The 19,606-nt window shown below is 42.6% G+C and overlaps 1 protein-coding gene across 1 annotated transcript; it reads right to left on the bottom strand.

The window, feature by feature from the left end:
- Positions 1–16,134: 16,134 nt before the first annotated feature.
- Positions 16,135–18,873, bottom strand: LOC148501842 (zinc finger MYM-type protein 1-like). The gene has a single exon (XM_088449895.1). It carries the CDS (start codon positions 18,871–18,873, stop codon positions 16,135–16,137), a length of 2,739 nt encoding a protein of 912 aa, XP_088306021.1.
- Between the last annotated feature and the right edge of the window lie 733 nt (positions 18,874–19,606).

Consider the following 19,606-nt stretch of genomic DNA (forward strand, 5'->3'; position numbering starts at 1 on the left):
CTGTCGGGACTGGAGTCCCGGGCCCGGCCACTGGTAGAACAGGGTGTGGTCCACCGGGGCCCGTCCTCTGAAAGGACGAAACTAAGGACCACTCTTTAGCCAGCTGGGCAAAAATGTATTGTAGTTACCCGCCGGTCAGGTCCGCTACCGCGCCGCCTGCCTGCCCAGTAACAACCAGGGAGGAGTTACAAGCGGAGAGGAATCTCTAGAGGTCCATCTCCCCTGCCTCTAGTCACTGCCTTTCAGTGCACGCACGGCTTAATGATGTCATGCGGTGCAAGCTCTTTTGTGTGCCAGCGGCTGCCATTGAAGGAGAGGAGTCTGAGGAGGAGAAAGAGCGCAGGAGAATGTGGACGCTGCAGAGTGTCAGCCTGTGCTGGGAGAAAGACCCAATGTGACAGCTGACCCTGAACCCTGAAACAGAGAAGAGGGGACGCTGCCTACAGTACTTAAGCTATCAGGTAAGTGTGTGTGTGTGTGTGTGTATATATGTATGTATATATATATATATATATATATATATATATATTACAGTATGTATATGTGCAAATCTCTTGAACCCTGCTGAGTGCCCCATTTATTTTATTCCATCAGTGGTGGACTCTGTGGATGCCACTTTGGGTAGACCCCCCCCCCCAGTTGATGCCTTGGGCTTTGTTTGATGTGAGTGTGGCTCTTCTACATCCTCTGTGTAACTTCCCCTCACTCTCCCTGCCCCCACCCTCCCTGTAACCTCCCCTCAGTGTCCATACCCTCACTCCCTGTGACCTCCCCTCAGTGTCCCTATCCTCACTCCCTGTAACCTCCCCTCACTCTCCCTACCCCCTCCCTCCCTGTAACCTCCCCTCAGTGTCCCTACCCTCACTCCCTGTAACCTCCCCTCAGTGTCCCTACCCTCACTCCCTGTAACCTCCCCTCACTCTCCCTACCCCCTCCCTCCCTGTAACCTCCCCTCAGTGTCCCTACCCTCACTCCCTGTAACCTCCCCTCTGTCCCTACCCTCACTCCCTGTAACCTCCCCTCTGTCCCTACCCTCACTCCCTGTAACCTCCCTCAGTGTCCCTACCCTCACTCCCTGTAACCTCCCCTCAGTGTCCCTACCCTCACTCCCTGTAACCTCCCCTCACTCTTCCTACCCCCTCCCTCCCTGTAACCTTCCCTCAGTGTCCCTACCCTCACTCCCTGTGACCTCCCCTCTGTCCCTACCCTCACTCCCTGTAACCTCCCCTCTGTCCCTACCCTCACTCCCTGTAACCTCCCTCAGTGTCCCTACCCTCACTCCCTGTAACCTCCCCTCAGTGTCCCTACCCTCACTCCCTGTAACCTCCCTCAGTGTCCCTACCCTCACTCCCTGTAACCTTCCCTCTGTCCCTACCCTCACTCCCTGTAACCTCCCCTCTGTCCCTACCCTCACTCCCTGTAACCTCCCCTCTGTCCCTACCCTCACTCCCTGTAACCTCCCCTCAGTGTCCCTACCCTCACTCCCTGTAACCTCCCCTCAGTGTCCCTACCCTCACTCCCTGTAACCTCCCCTCAGTGTCCCTACCCTCACTCACTGTAACCTCCCCTCAGTGTCCCTACCCTCACTCCCTGTATTCTCCCCTCAGTGTCCCTACCCTCACTCCCTGTAACCTCCCCTCAGTGTCCCTACCCTCACTCCCTGTAACCTCCCCTCTGTCCCTACCCTCACTCCCTGTAACCTTCCCTCAGTGTCCCTACTCTCACTCCCTGTAACCTCCCCTCAGTGTCCCTACCCTAACCCTCTCTGTAATTTCCCCTCAGTGTACCAGCTCTCACCCTTCCTGTAATGTTCCCTCAGTGTCCCTCCCTGTAGAATCAGGCCTAATACTGAACATGTAACTTGAGTTCTATATTAAGGTACCAAGTAGAAACGTACCATACAGTACTTCTTAAGTATTAAGTGGATTGTTTCAGGGATATCATTACCTATTATGTCATAGGGGCTAATTCAATTCTGTGTGCTATTGATAGCGCCGGCAGGGAGCTCCCGGAGCTCTTCAGTTCAGCGCGCTGTTAGGTCGACTAATTGATTTGTCCCCACACCCTCCTGAGGGTGTGAGGAGAAATCCAACTAAAGTTCCGGCCGCACGGGGGGGGGGCCCTGCCTACTTTGTCAGTCACGGGCCCACAATTTCTGATGGCAGCCCTGGTTGGAACAGATGTTAGTGAGAGTCAGATAAATGAAGCAAGAAGATTTACACCCCATGAGAATGTTATATGTATCGGTGAGCAATCTGGCATCTATTAAATCTGAAGAATACAGTATTTGTTGGCACAACCATGAACATCTATGCAAATCGTTTTATAATTTCTCATCATTATACTCTGTGTCATGAGAGAATGATTGGAAAGTATCTGTAGTAATGAGTATACTCAGATTAGCCAATTATTATTTATCTGTACAGGGTCCATAGGCAAACGCAGGGGGGGGTTCCGTCTGCCTGGAAACCACCCTCCCCAGCCCACACCATGACCACAATAGAAATAGTAATGTATTAGAATTTTACTAGTGCTGCATGTTCTTCCAGCATCACAAATGAAATAATTAGCATCACCTGTGGATATTTTAACATGTATCAGCCAGTAATAAATAACCTGTGCACCAACTAGGAGATCTGGAAAACATTCATTGTTAGGGATGTGCTGCTATAGAGCCCAATATGCACATATATGTCCAGGGCAGTGCTAGGTTATTCTGCCTCCCAGACTCCCGAACTTGCTCTAATACTCTGGAATGGTGCCCACATCTAAAATAAAAACATTCAGCTCAGGCAGGATGGTCCTACTGCCGCATTTAATGGCTTACTGTGATTGCTGGTCCTCTATATGCTGGAATTATGACACACAATACACTTTGTCTGACGCATATTAAAGCTGGTTAAGTACTAATTCTACCCTCTTCATGGACTGGCCACACTCACTCTAAAATCAAGCATTTAGAAACCCCCCTCTAGAAATCCTGCGTTTGCCACTGGGGTCTCCTCAGTTGAGACGATGCCATTGGAAGATGCCTCTGTGGATCTAATTAATGCAGGTCTTGCTGCTCATTGGTTCCCTGTAGACACATTCATTCCAGAAGTAACTCAAGTTCTTAAGAACAGAGGCTGTGTGGCATTACATTGACTGAATCCAAAGTTTGGCATACAATCCAAGAATTATTCAGAGACATTAACAAACCATTTTTGCGAGGTGAGAATAGATTTTGTACATAATCTTAAGATTATATGAAGCCACAAAATGTATGCAGGATCTTTTTGCATACAGTGAGTGGAAAATGTACAGTAGGAGCAGAAACATAATATATTACTCTCCAACTCATTGCCTAGAACCTCTGACAAGTAATTGGATGTATGCACAAACAGACTAGAAGATAAAAATGTATAAAATATCAAGGGATTCATTTATAGTTGGGCAACTTTACGTACAAAACATACATACTCACAGAAGCAAGCAAGTTCTGTAATACTTTGTGGTTATACAGAATTTTAATTAGATTTGGGAGAGTTTTTCATAGTGGAGAGAGTAGAAGACTCCATGGGATAGCCAGGGGTAGAGAGCTTTATGTAATCCATGAAGACCATGAAAGGCTCTGTAGAGCCATCTGTTATGATTGGCAGGAGTCGTGGCCATCACTTAGCAATAGTCGTTGGCTTCCTGTTCCTGAATCTTTTGTCCATCCGGTCGTAGCCCTGGCTGGGGAGTTGTGTTCCTTGTTACATCCAGACTACCCATTGTTTAAGCAGCAGGACATTTGCTTATTACCTTTTCTTCACAGGTACAGTAGATTTAATCAAGTAGAATCTGGTTCTCCAGAATTCATTCGGTTGGTCAAGTCAGGTTTACATACCAACACTTGCTCCACCTGTGCCAGTGGGATTGGGTACGGGATGATGGCGCTCGGGATGCCTGCGCTCGGGATTCTGGTGGTCAGAATCCTGTCAGTTGGTATTCTGACCCTCCCCCTCTCCCTACCCCTCCCTCCCCAGTGCCTAAACCTAACCTCCCCCCTAGTGCCTAACCCAAACCTCTGCCTCCCCGCACCCTAAACCTAACCTTCCCTCTCTTAGACATGTTTCTGTACTAATGTCTATTATTTTTCAATAACTTTTTTTCACTATTTCTCGTGGGAGCGCCGCCTCTTGTTTCTGAATTTGTGGGGTTACAGCACCGCACCCAGAAAGAATAGCCAGTTATATTTTACTTAGGAAGGCACCCCTGAATTTTTTATTCTATATCTGGAGTGCTGAACCATTGTGAACTGTATATATATATATATATATATATATATTTATTTATATATATATATATATAATGTCCAGAATAAGAAAAACGGCGGCACTCAGCAGGACTCGTGAAAAAAGACTCACTACGTAGGTATGTATATATATATATATATATATATATATATATACATACCTTATATTTGGGTATCAGAAGGTGTGTGCTGTAGGTGGGGCATGCTGCAGAATATCTGTGCTAGATCCAAGGCTGCTGAGAGGTAGGGTTTGCCTGGGGGTCTCGCAGGGAGCCCAAACTAGTAAAGGAGATGGAGCACAATCTTCCCAGGGACATGTATCCCCCCCCCCACATCCTTGTGGCCACATACCCTCTCTAGCACCATGGTCTGCAAAACATCTCGGAAGCCCTGGCTAGATCAGTACTTGGGTTCAACAAGGGGAAATTGCCTGCTTAATGATAGTGCCACAAGTTTGTAATATAATTGATGATTATATAATTAATTTACTTTTTAAATTAATATGGCCCCAATTAACAAAAAATATTATTGCCCACATAATTTGAAATGTTATTTTTAAACTTTATTGCCCCCAATAATAAAATATTTAAACAATTATGGTTCATCAATATTTGTATTATTTTGAGGGGGGCCTTAATTAAGTATTATTAGTAATATATATGTTTAATTAAGCTCCTTAGTATGTTCTGTCAGGAGAGATAGCTCAGAATGTATGTACGGTAGTTTGATCAATCTCTCTGGCCAGAGACACTTTCTAGTGAATTTTCAGCGAGTTTCTGGCGATTCTGTCCTTTCTTGCCTGTCACCAATTGCTGAAACTTACCGTTGATTTTATGTTACGCCTCAAAATCACCTTCCATTACATTTGGCGAGTTTAAGTCGACTGAATCTCATCAAGATTTCTGGCAAATATTAACTAGCTGTAAATTCGCTACTTATTACTTTCTCTGCTTTAAAATGTTTAGAGTGGTGGCGGTGGTACCGCACTTGGGGCCTGATTCAGACCCGGTCACTAGATGCGGATGCTCGCTCCCAGCATATGCAAATTCAGCTAAGTGACGTCAAGGGAGGCGATCGCACGGCAAGGCATAAGCACGCCCACTGTGTCTTGGCATGCGATCGCTTTGTGTATGCAGACGCCCACCAGCCAGTCTTTAGCCGCCCACTAGCGCACGTCATCTCCAGGAAGTATATACAACCATCGGTACATCGGGTTCCATCTGAAGTGACTGCAGCGCTTGCGGTTGACTGTACCCTACCGCAAGCACTGCGAGCACTTCAGTGTATAATTCAACCAGGTGACGTGTACTATGACGCTGGCTGTTAATTATGCATGCCTCTAAAACAGCGTTATGATGCTCAGGCACGCCTGCGTTCGCAGCTCCACTCCCACGTTTCTACTGGCCTGCCCCCGTTACCACCCACAAATGGCCTCTCCTGTCATTCATTCAGCTGGGCTGTCTCTGCTGGGCGAGCGATTGCTTTCCGATCGCTCAGACTAGTTTGCGCACGCGCACTGCGATGCATATGCATGCGCACTTTGCAAAACATCGCTCGCTCCGATCGATCGCATGCTAGCGAACAGGTCTGAATCAGGCCCTTGGTCGGTTAATAGTATGGATAATGTTTGTGGGCTCTTATTCCTCCCTTTTTTTTGCCCTGAGGACCAACAAAATGTATACTAGGTCATGATTACTTCTTTTTATATCAATACTTTTATGTTTTTATTTTTGTCCTTTTTGTTGGTGACATTAAATTTGATGAATATAATATAAACCTCATTTGTTGAATATAATATAAACCTCAAAGTCCCCCTTTTTTTATCACTCTGGGGTCGTGTGAGGGGAGGATTAAGTTGCTTATCTCCATATGAGAAAACTTCTGGAGAATACATTAAAGAAACCTTGATGAGCTTCATTATTTGCTCCTGCCTGTAAGTAGGGTACGTGCCCACCTGTTTCTTACCATCTCTACACGGTTGTCATTAAGAACACTGGGGAACATGACTAGGAGGGAGGCTAAAGATACCCAAATGGGAATCCCCCCACTTACTTAGATGTCAGTTGGGGTGCGTCATTAATATATAAAAAAGATTGTCTCTATGATATTTTGAACTATCTCCTTAAGGATTATACCTAAAAGAGACTTTGGGCCTGATTCAGACCCACTCGCGAGCGGCTGTCCGCTCGCAAGTGGGTCGATGTTATGGACTGAGCATGCGCACGACGGAGGGAGCTCCGTCGTGCGCATGCGCCAGACGCGACGAGCGAAGGAAAGTCCTTCGCTCGTTGTGTCCGATCAAAGGGGGCGTGCTGTCAATGTTGATTGACAGCACGCCCCCTTTGGTGGGCGTGCCGGGGGCGTGCCTCCCTGACGGGGGCGTTCCTAAGGGAACGCCTCCCGTCAGAAGCCGGCCCACTGACATCACTAGTGATGCCAGTGGGAGTGATTTTGGCTCTGATAGAGCCAAAATCACTCCGGAGCTTGCGGTTGAAAACCTCAACCGCAGGCTCCGGCTCGCAAATTCGATGGTCGCGATGGTCTCGACCATCGCGACCATCACAATGCACGCTCGTATAGCCTGTGGGTGGTGACCCACAGCTATACGAGCGTCCAGGGGGACGCTCCATGAAAATGGAGCCCGGCCCTCCTTCAGAGCGTGCGCTCGGCTCAGAGCGTACGGCTCTGAATGAGGGCCTTTGTGTTTGTTTCCCTTTGTTGTCTTTTGGGGACACATAATACGGTGGATCCCAGAGGAACTCTATCGTCTATGAAGAAGGAAATTTAAGACTGATCCAAAAGGACTTTAAGACTTTTGGTGTTTGTTTTTATTATTCTTTCCTTTGACATCACCTTTTACATTTTATGTCCAGCGCCATCTTATATTCAGATTCTTTTTGTTCTATATTGTATTTTGAGTGGGGTGACACTTTTTTTCTGGGCAATAGGAAGGCTGCAGATGTTGCGCACCCTCCCTTCCCACATATTTTGTATTTCCAAATAATGTCAAATAACTGTTTAAATGTATTGTAGCTAATGTGAGTGTGTATCTGTGTACCTGGATGGTGCCGTAGTCTCGACTAAACCCAAGCGGTAAGGAGCCTGATTAAAAGTCCCATGAGAGGTCTGAGTGTGGCGGCTAACTATGATACCCCTGTTACACCAGAGCTAAAACCCGGGTTATTGCAGGGTTAACCCGGGTAGCTCCTTGGTGTAACAGGGGAAAGGGTTGGATTGCTGGGTTTAGTGACCCGACAATCCAACCCAGGTAACTTGCAGGGTTTAACACGGGAATAACCTGTTAAACTCTGCAGTGTAAACGGCGCGATCCGGGTCACGGTGATCTGGACCATGTCGCATGCCTGCCTATTGGCCGGCTTCAGTGGTGCTTGTAGATGACGTCATCTCCAAGCGTCCACTTCAACGGGTCTCTGCAGGTGTGAACGGCGCCAACTCAGGAATATCCTGGGATCGGCGCTGGGGAAATTCCGGGTCTGATCCGGATTTGAACCCTGTTCCAACCTCCGGGTCAGACCCGGAATTTCGGTATAAAAGCGGTATAAGAGAGACCGCAAGAGTATATATTAACAGCTATGCCGAGGAGGGTCCCGAGCGCAATTAGCCCAGAGGGGGATCTCGGTCTATCCATTTATACAGACGCAGAGAATACCTAAATAGCAGACAATATAAATAATAGATACACAGTATCCTACATAGTAACGCACCTGCTCAGATAGTATGACTTAAGACTGCATAAATAAAGGGGAGTAATATCAATATCCCATATTAATTAAATAAATCCTTTGAGCGATTAACTATAAATAAAAAGGATTTGACACATCAAATAAACAACAATTGTGTCACAAATTATATTACTATGCAATAAATAAGAAATATATATATATATATACATATATATATATATATATATATACATATATATATATATATATATATATACATATATATATATATATATATATATATATATAGTTTATTTCTTCTCAAGAGAGCGGCCAGCATAGCAGCCAAGATGAATGTTTACAAATGGCAACATTGATTCTGTGATAAGAAAATAACAGTGTAACAACAGCATTTAGCTACTGAGGAAGTGACTGATCCACTAATGAGGTTATCACCACTTAAGTGGGAAGCTTTGTTTGCAAAAATAAATAAATGGAAGAAATAAACAAAACAAATTATATGTTATAAACACTAAAACAACAAAGTCCCCCCCCCCTCCCCCTACCCGAAGCGATTTAATAGTAAATACTGTGAATATATAAACAGGAAGACAAGGATTCAGCGGAACATTTATTTTTAAAGGGCTTTATTTCCAAACATCTTTTCTATACTGTATCTATATTTTAATTTTTTTTAAAAACATATTTATGTAATTGCCTTACAAATAGAATATGGATATAACATCCTTTTATTTCAGAAATAAGTTATGTTAAGGTTGGTACAGTAGGTAGGATAGTACTACTTATGGTACGTACACACTAGACGATATGCTCCCTGAGCGATATCGTCTAGTGTGTCCCCGGCAGGCTTTGCTCAATGTCGTTCATGACATTGAGCACACCCGCTGAACGATATGATTAACGATATCGTTCAGCGCCGGGCTCTCTCCCCCATTCCATAACATGCAGCAACCTGACGACATCGTCAGGTTGGCCTGCATGTTAACCCGATGAACGATGATGATGAACGACCCACGGGAACGCGCATCGTCGTTATCGTTCATCATTTTTGTGTTAAAAATGGACGATAAAGTGGACGACTGAACGATAACGATATTGTTATCTTTCAGTCTTCCACTTTAATCGCCCAGTGTGTATGCACCATTACAAGTATAAACACATATCAGCAGAGCCAGGTATTTAGGAGCTCCCAGAGTGCTCCACTGAATCTCACCCTTTTTCTATATTGTATTCTGATACATTCTCTGCTTTGCCTAATGAGTCCTTTAAAGTTGTGAAACATAGAGCTTCAAGGGGTCAATCCAATTAGGTGTGAGTTGGGTAGTGCAAGCTGTTCTCACGGTGAACTCACACTGCGAATTGCGATTACAACCCAAATCCAAACTCACATTTTTTTTGCAGAGGAAAAAATTAGTTTTTTCTGTGTGTACCCCCATGAGCAGGTGAAAATGGAAAACCTTTATTTAAAGTCAGTGGCGTCACAAGGAGGGTGCAGGGGGTGTGAGCAGCACCCGGGTGTCACCCGCCGAGGGGTGACAGCAAGGTGCTGGCTCCCCCTCAGTGACAGGACCCAGGTGCTGCACTGTAGCATTTAGTGCAGCACTTGGCTCCTGTCCCAGTGAGGGAGCTGGCACTCCGCACCTCCGGCACCCCCCATCACCCCAGTGATAAGATAACCACAGGCCGAGGTTTGGCCATGAGGCCACACCCCATGCCCACGAGGCCACGCCCTATCTACGCCTCCTTTTTGGCAGCGGTGCTATATGTATTTAAACAAAGAAATGTTTGCATTTTATCTTTTTTGTACTTTCAAAATATGCAAAAATCAGCCATGTCACACCTTAAAATCATCCAGTACTTTCCTTATGGCCACTAACAGCCTTCTATATGGTCTTGCTAGCTCAGTTGCCTTGCATTCAGAACTGTTTCCCCACTTTTTCATGCCCTTCACCCAGGGCGCGTTTTTTATCCCAAATTCGTAGACCCTTACCATGAGTAGCGAGGGTTGGCATTTTTAAACAAACTCACATTTGCAAATTCACACCTAATCAGATTGAGCCCATAAGATTTGTACATTGAAGGCATCTCAGTGGCAAACGCAAGATTTCTTGAGGGGGGTTTCCAAATGCTTGTTTTAGAGTGAGTGTGGTCAGTCCATGAAGAGGGCATAATTAGTACTTATCCAGCTTTAATATGTTACATACAAAGTATATTGTGTTGCATAATTCCAGCATATACAGGACCAGCGATCACAGTAAGCCATTAGATGCGGCAGTCGTTCCATCCTGTCTGAGCAGAATGTTTTTTTGCAGATGTGGGCACCATTCCCGAACATTGGAACCAGTCCGGGAGTCTGAGGGAGCAGCAGAAGAACTTAGTACTGCCCTGGACATATGTACATATCGGTCTCCTTATGTACTAGATAGTGTATTATTATAAAGTATTAATTATTAACCCTATTGATGGTTTATAGCAGTGCACCCCTAACAGTGCATGTTTTCCACATCTCCTAGTTGGTGCACAGGTATATTTATTACTGGCTGACACATTTTAAAAGATCCACAATTGGTGCTAATCATTTAATTTGTGATACTGAGAAGAACATGCAGCACTAGTGACATTCTATTATATTACTATTTCTATTGTGGCCATGGTGTGTGCTGGGGAGGGGGGGTTTCCAGGCAGACGGAAACCCCCCTGCGTTTGCCTATGCATCTCTGACATACAAAATATATGATACTTGACACTCAACAAGATACTGCATACAATTACTATTTGGTTTTAATTAAAAAAATGTGTTTATCACTCATTAAACAATATTTTATCTATATTTTCACACAGGCTTTTGATGACCTTTGCAAGTACAAAGATAAGATCTTTGACATAATAAAATCTCAGTATCAAGAAACATTTACAATAAGTATAAGCCACAGATATCATATAGTTTTCAATGACTTAATGATAAGGAACCAGGGACGTATTTATAATGGGTGCAGGGTACTTACTTTTCAGCAGGCTTCAGATTGCTGCTCTAACAGTCAGTAGGTCAAGGGCCACCGCGCAGATACATTTTTTTTGTGAAAACTTCAGGCCGTCATACTGTGTCTGTGATATCTAACAGTCAGTAGGTCAAGGGCCACGGCGCAGTGTGTCACAGTCGGTGGGCACATTTTTTTTTTTTAAATAAATATTTTTTGTGATAAAAAATTCAGACGTTGATATGGAACACGCCAATCAGCCAAAAGAACAGCAGGAGCAGCAACCAAGCTCTAGCGCTGCAGCTGATGCCACCACCAGTCATCATAACGATACTGCTTCAGCGTCTTCTACTAAAGCTGATGCTCAAGGGCATAGTGGCTTCCAGTAAGGGCATCTAAAAAAAAACATATTTTACTACTACATTGCTAAAGAAAAAAACACCTTTAATAAAAGGAAAGTTTCAAGCACCAAACATAAAATTACCAACATGCCATACACCACACGAAGTGGCAAGGAAAGACTCAGGCCTTATTATTATATATTTCTAAGTGGTGGTTCTACAACTGCTTTCAGTCTGGCATCTACTTCTGCCTCACATGACGATGCAAGAGCATCTCACTCTAGAAGAGATGTCAAAAAAATTAAAACCGGAATATCAGTGGGGAAAAATAACACTAAGGTAGTAAAACAAACTGTGTGTTACTCGGACTCATCACAAATCCCTGAGGAGAGTCTAAAGGGTAAATTTACTAAAGTGACAGTTTTTAAATTTGGAGATGTTGCCCATAGCTATCAATCAGATTCTAGCTACTATCTTCTAGAAGTTGCTATTTAAATGTTAAACAGAATCTGATTGGTTGCTATGGGCAACATCTCCACTTCTAAAAACTCTCACTTTAGTAAATTTACCCCTAAGTGTGTCCATGAGTGCTATGTGTGAGCCTGACCTTTCTGTACTCATGGTAAAGCCTCCTTCCACTATTTTTGCACCCTCTGCCAATGTGGGCAGGAGCAGCACAAGTCAAGAAGTTGCTGACCTAGACATTAAGAATGTTACGGTGGAAGTGCATTAGTGCCACTAATTGGATACGACCCTAAGTCGTACGTTGTGTCTTTCTTTCCAATGGACACAGATCTGAAAAGATGTAAAGAGCTTTTGGCGAGCAAGTTATCAGCTCAAATGGCACGTGACACAGAGACATGTCCTCCTTCAATTTCTCTGGGAACTACGGCTGCCAGGAAAAATCTGAACTTCACTAAGAGACCCACTGGTGATGCAGATGAGTCAACACAACATTTTGACATCTGGTTGGGTCTAAAAGAATTGCTTAAAATTAGTGACAACTCTACCACGACTCCATCTGATACAGTCACCATTCAAAAAATGGTTGAGGATTATTTTGATGATAGCATTGAAACAGGCATATCAGACAGTCCGTTTGACTACTGGAAGGAAAAAAAGGCAGTTTGGAGGCCCTTGCACAAACTGGCTTTGCTTTACTTTAGATGCCCACCCTCCAGTGTGTACTCAGAGAGTTTCAGCACAGCGTAGGAGGCTACATCATCAAAATGTGGAAAAGATGATGTTCATCAAAATAAACTAGCTGATTTTACTCATTTTTTAAAAAATACAGACCCAAAAACAAAACAACGAAAGGACGGTTTTGGCAAAACCAAAACTCAACAACAAATTAGAACCAAAACCAAAACACGGTGGTAGGCACACATCTAATAATGAATTAATAACTTCCTATAGTAGCTATGAATAAATGTGCTAAACTGCTGACACTCCCATCACCCACTACCACTACCATCCCCTTCACCTCTTTCTTACATTATGCCACACTGTAGTACCCACACATTATACTGCACTTTAGTGCATTCACATTATACCACACTGTAGTGCCTAAACATTATACTACACTATAGTTCATCCACATTAAACTACACTGTAGTGCCCCCAATTTTCCCACACTACAGTGCCCACACATTATGTACACTGTAGTGCCCCTCACATTATACCACACTGCAGTACCTACACATTATACCTCACTGTGGTGCCCTCCACATTATGCAACACTGTAGTTCATCCACATTATGCTGCACTATAGTTCATCCACATTATACTACACTGTAGTGCCCACATATTATGCAACACTGTAGTGCCCCCACATTATTCTACACTGCAGTGCCCCCATATTATTCCATACCGCAGTGCCCACACATTATGCCACACTGTAGTGCCCACACATTATGCCACACTGTAATACCCTCCACATTATGCCACACTGTAGTGCCCACACATTATACCACACTGTAGTGCACATACATACCACACTGTAATGCCCCCCACATTATGCCACACTATAGTGCCCCCACATTATACCACACTGTAGTGCCCACACATTATGCTACACTGTAGTCCCCCCACATTATACCACACTGCAGCACCTACACATTATACCTTACTGTAGTGCCCACACATTATGCCACACTGTAGTGCTCACACTTTATACCACACTGCAGTGTGCACACATTATGCCACAAAGTATTGACCACACATTATACTAGGGCATATTGTGTGGACACTAAAGTGTGGCATAATGTGGCAGTACAGTGTGGTATAATGTAGGGATGTGCAGGCTCGGATAGGTTCGAGTTTGCACGCCAATTTCGGATTTTTCCCTCCAAAAAAACGGAACTCAGAAAGAGGCAAAACATCATCTTGCATGGACAAACATCATCATTCCTGGACATCATCATCATTTCTGGACATCATTCCTGATGTTTGTCCATGCAAGATGACGTTTTGCCTCTTCCTGAGTTCCGTTTTTTTGGAGGGAAAAATCCGAACTCGGCGTGCAAACTCGAACCTATCCGAGCCTGCACATCCCTACATTATACCACACTGTACTGCCACATTATGCCACACTTTAGTGTCCACACTGTACTACACTGTACTGAAACATTAGGCCACACTGTAGTGCCCACAAATGCCCACAAATGTGTGAGAAGGTCCGAGTTTGTCTCACAAAAACTCGGACCCTATTACATCTCACCCACAGTATATTGCAGTGAATATATTTGCATTCAAAGCAACAAAGTCACACTAAAATTAGGAAAATATGTGTAGGATAGTACAAAGAATCAGTAAATGTTGCATTATTGCTATTCCATGGAAACTAAATTATATTCTCAGTAAAAAGTGATCATGGGGACCATTATTATTTACTGTGTTTCTTATCGCCAATTATCACGGTGTTATGGATCACCGGGATGTATTAGAATACACATGCAGGGACAGGGGCTCCGATAGATGCTGATCCCACAATGTATACTAGTAAAGTATTAGTGAACACTTTACTTTCAGTTTCTGGGGAGAGTTTTGCTACTGCGCATGCATGGTCTCATGACCGCACAAGTGTGAGCGAGAAGAAGCCATAGGCTACAACTGCTAATGCCTATGTTATGCTAAGATTATTGTGTAACACATACAGGCAAATTGAAAGGGCCAGTCATAATCCTTGAAATATAATACATAAAATCTGTTGAACCTGTTATTATGTGAAAGTAGTTGTTGTAATCTAATGAATATACAGTTCCCATAAATTAAATCAACATGTTAATGATTAAAGTAATTAACAATACTTGTATATTGTTGTGCATTCAGTTGCACTATAAACCATAACTTAATTGGGGTGTGTTTGGGTGCGAATATGTATGTGTATTGTATTGGGGAGGTTTACAAGGTGATTAGGGTTTTGTCATTTTGCATAATTTTTATTTCTCTACCTGCTATGTGTGTACCCAGCAATGCGACCGGCGACCCCCAACCGACAGACTGACATATCGGGCGGCTGGTACACACTAGATTAGGGGTGGCCAACCAGTCAGAGGCAAAGAACCCAAACATATCTGTAGGTATGTCAAAGAGCCAAGTTCATGCGCACACCGAAGGCGCATGTGCAATAAAGGGGTGTGGCCAGCTAAGCCACGCCCCTGGTATGATGTTTGTAGGAGGATGTAAAAGCACAAGGACACAATCACTGTGGAGGTAACTATTAAAGGGGAAAAAAGCCAGAACAATATAAAAAACAATGAAAAAAACAGATCCACATAAAATACACTGAAACAAGCCAGATCCACATAAAATACACTGGAAAGCCAAATACACAATTAATACACTGAAAAAAATCTACATAAAATACACTTAAAAAGCTACATCCACATAAAATATATTGAAAAAAAAATCAAAACAGATTTACATAATACCATTCAATCCCCTCTGGTGTCACTCCAGCCCTGCCATGTGTTACTCCTGTCCCCTTCATGTATCACTTCAGCAGCCTCTCATGTGTCACTCCAGCAGCCCATGTGTCCAGGGCTGCCAAGAGAAATCCTGGGCCACGGTACAGTAACTTCCCAGGGCCCCCCCCCATGGCGGGTGTGTGGTCACATGTTAGGGGCAGGGCTACACATCTTTGGGGGCGTGTCTAGCATGTTAGAAGCACCCACCCACAGGAGCATGACATATCTACCGGCAGCTGGGATTAAAGTATTCTCAATTAGGATGATAGGACAGTGTCATAAAAGATGCTGTTTTAGCTGGATGTGTTTAGATAATATAATAAAACACACAAAATTGAAAGTGCAACAACTTTATTTTATACATTTTCTCATGTAAATAACATAAATAAAAATAAATAAAATTAAATTTTTGTTATAGAGGTAGATTAATTTAATTTTGACATAAAATACAGTAATTTTAAAACATAAATATCAAAATAATTTAGTTTAAAGAACTCAATTCTTCTGTAAATAAAGTGCAGACATTTCTAACCAAGTGTAAGTGTATCATGATCTGCAGTTACACAGTGTGGTAGTAAAGTAAATCAACATACAATTTAAATTCCAAAACTGCCGTTACATCTGACAGGGTTTCTAGTTTATAAACATCAAAACAACTTAAATAATTCTGAAACAAATTTGGTTCCTTTAGAAATTGCACTTGCAATGATCAATAACTGTAACATGTGTAGACAAAACTCTTAAAGCTATAAACCTTCAAAAATAAATACTTTACATATTCACAACCTCACAGGCTCACACTATAGCACATTGCAGATAAAAATTTAAAAGCCTAGAATTTTTACAGCATACAGTACCTAGGATGTATTACATTGGAGCTTTCCGAGCTTTGCGACTTGCAAACAAATCAATGACACTTGAAAAGTCACAATTTCTTGCCAAATTAGCCTCTATTGATAGCAAACCTAAATCGTTTAACCGGTTTTGGGTCATTGTCGATCTTAAAACATCTTTTATTCTTGAGAGACAACTGAAAGAGCGTTCAGCTTGAGCCACTGTTACAGGTATGGTGCAGAACAACCTTAAAGCAATGACATTATTTGGAAACAGGGGATCAAGTTTCAGTACCTTCAGTTGGTTTATTAGTTTGATAGGTGAAAGAGAATCTTCCTCTAAATTTGAATGAGCTATTGATTTAAGGTGTATTAGCTCATCGCAAATAGCTTCACTGATATCACCTTCATATCTTTTTTGTAGTTGTTTTCCCTTTTCTCGAACTTCATTATCCTCTAAGTTAGGGAAGGTCCACAAAACACTGAACAATGAATTTATGGCTTTTGCTGCATCAAATCGTGTTGTCATATTGCCAATAACATTGTCCAAAAGAACATGAAATACTTTCCACTTGAACATCTCCTCCGGAGAAGAGTTAGAGTAATCTTCTTCAGTTGATGGTTCATCAAAAAATCTGGTCCTTTTTCTTTGGCGTCTTTCCTGAAAAGATTTAAAATCGGTTGTTATGCCCAAATTTTCAGCAACCAGTCTGGATTCATTTAAGATGGCTTGCCAATTATTTCTGATAATTTTTAAATCTTCTACAAGACAGAAAAGATTTTCAACCTCTTTGTCGATTGTGGTCTTTCGTGCTTGCAAAACTGTGCTTCTGTAATTTATTGCTGTAAGGACTTTTAGCCAAATAGATGCCATCAAAATACAATCAAATGACTCCAAGTAGTTGGTTATAGAATTTAGATCTGTTCGGATTTCTGATGTTAGATTCAGTTCTAACACTGACTCAATTGCCTTCTGGATCCCAGGAAGTCTTTCAGCAATTGGCTTGACACTCTCTACCCTTGCAGACCAACGTGTTTTTGACATGGAGTGGAGTGAAACACCAATATTTTCTTTCAAAATCTCGCACCTCTGAGGACTGCCACTAAATATATTGTACAGCTTTTGTACTACTCCAAAAAATGTAACAACCTCAGGACAACATTCTGCTGCATGGACACCACACAGATTCAAACTGTGACAGGCACAGGGCGAAAAAATAGCAAGTGGATTAGCTTGCAAAATTCGAGCTTGGGCGCCTTTGTATGCTCCACTCATGTTAGAACCATTGTCGTAGCCTTGCCCACGACAATCACTTATTGGAATACTATTGTTTTTAAGTGTTTGCAGAATTAAATCTGCAATGGCTTCCCCTGATTTTTTGTTACAGTTTACGAATTCCAAAAATCGTTCTTCAATGTCATATTCATTGTTTGTGCAAAGAACATAACGCAAAATGAATGTAGTTTGCTCCATGTGTGCAGAGTCTGGTGTTGCATCTACAATGATAGAAAAATATTTAGCAGTTTCTCTTTCCTTTAGTATGCAGTGAAAAACATATTCAGCACAACATGAAATAAATTCATTTTGAATTTCGGCTGACAAATAATGTACTTGTAATCTTCTTTTTTCCATCTGTGCCTGTTTCACCTTTTTCAAATGCTCTGCAAGCAAAGGGTCATAGTGGCTTACAACTTCTAACATTCCTAAAAAATTGCCATTTTTTGGATGTCCAACTAGGTTGCTAGATCCTCTAAAAGCCAATCCACGCTCTGCAAGGAACAGAACTACATCAAGAAATCTATGTAATAAGGCTTTCCTGACTTGTGCTTCATTCTGTATTTTTTGCAATAATAAACTATCAACTGTGGTATTTTTAGCAAGATATTTTTCCAAATTTCGCCACTCTACATAACATGTACGGTGATTATTGCTACTTTCATGGTCAGGTATTTTGTTGTAGAATTTCCTATAACCTTTAGAAGGTCCCCAACCGATTTCTGTGGTCAAAATGGAACGATGTGTTTCTGGGAGTTTGCAGAATAAACAACAGGGAAAACAAAACAAAGCTTGCTTAGAATTACTCCATACTAACCAATCACGAGAAACTGATTCTTTATTCTTTAAACGATAATTTAGTATATAGTTAGGAAATTGGGTGCCATCTTTATCAGGTGGGAAAAATTTGGGGTATGGTTCTGGTCCTCGTTGAATTGCATCTTCTAATTCAGTTACTGAAAAACCCATTTGGAGACGGCCTATATCAAAATCGAGTAGCTTTTTGTTGCTACCTACTTCGACATTAGATGCTACCTTTGAATATGATGTGGCACAACCCTCGATGACACCAGCTTTAGGCACATAACTTGACTTTGGTTCTGAAATTAGTGTAGTGTCTGTGCCAGAAGTACAACCCTCAGTGACACCAGCTTTAGGCACATAACTTGAGTGTGGTTCTGAAATTAGTGTAGTGTCTGTGCCAGAAGTACAAGTTATCATCATACTAGTTGAACCACTACCACCATTATCATCATCATCATCATCATCATCATCAACAACAATAACAGTTACATTTTCATTGACTTTATCAATGTCAAGTTCACTTGTTTTTTTGGCTAAACGATCTTCCTCCTTCTTACTTTCATGCTCAGACAAATGGGAAGAAACTTTAAATCCTACACTTTCAAGAGTTCTCCAGCCTTCGGCACTCTTTTGCGCTCTTGCTTTTTTTTCTTTACGTTTTTGTGCGCCAGATTTATGATGATAAAAATCCATGGCAACAATTCCCCTAAAATGAACATATATATTAGGGTTAAGTAGGTGGTATTGCTGTTTAGTTATCTGCTTTATTAAATGTTTGATGCACCTTGCTCTGCAACTTACTGTAATTGGATGATACAGAACGCCATAAAAAGCTATCTGAAAGTTCAGGAGGGTCTTAACTAATTGCAGTAAAGGTTCTAATAAAGACATGATAACCATGGTAGAAGCAGGTTTCCTTGCCCTCTTTTTTCCCAGACCCGTGTCATAGTCAGTGTTAAAAATATTTACAAATTGAACTGTATGTAATTTTAGAACTCACTTGGCAAAAAATTAGGGATTCATTTAGCTAGGCTGCCAGTGTCACCTGACGATCTCCCCTTTACTAGCACCGTACTCTAGGCTTGATTCAGACCCACTCGCTAGATGTGTACGCTCGCTCCCAGCGTATGCAAATTCGGCTAAATGACAGCATGGCAGGCAATCACACGGCAGGACATTAGCATGCCCACTATGTATTGGCATGCGATCGCTGTGTATATGTAGATGCCCACTGGCGCACGTCATCTCCGGAACTGTATGAAAGCATCGGTACATTGGGTACCATCGGAAGCGAACGCAGCGCTTGAGGTTGACTATACCCTGCCACAAGCACTGCGAGCACTTCAGGTGTGAACAACAACCAAGTGACGTGGTACTATGACGCTGCCTGTTAATTATGCACGCATATGAAATGGCGTTGAAACAC

The sequence above is a fragment of the Taudactylus pleione genome, unplaced genomic scaffold (assembly GCF_031769625.1).
Source record: "Taudactylus pleione unplaced genomic scaffold, aTauple2 ptg000500l, whole genome shotgun sequence".
NCBI lineage: Eukaryota > Metazoa > Chordata > Amphibia > Anura > Myobatrachidae > Taudactylus > Taudactylus pleione.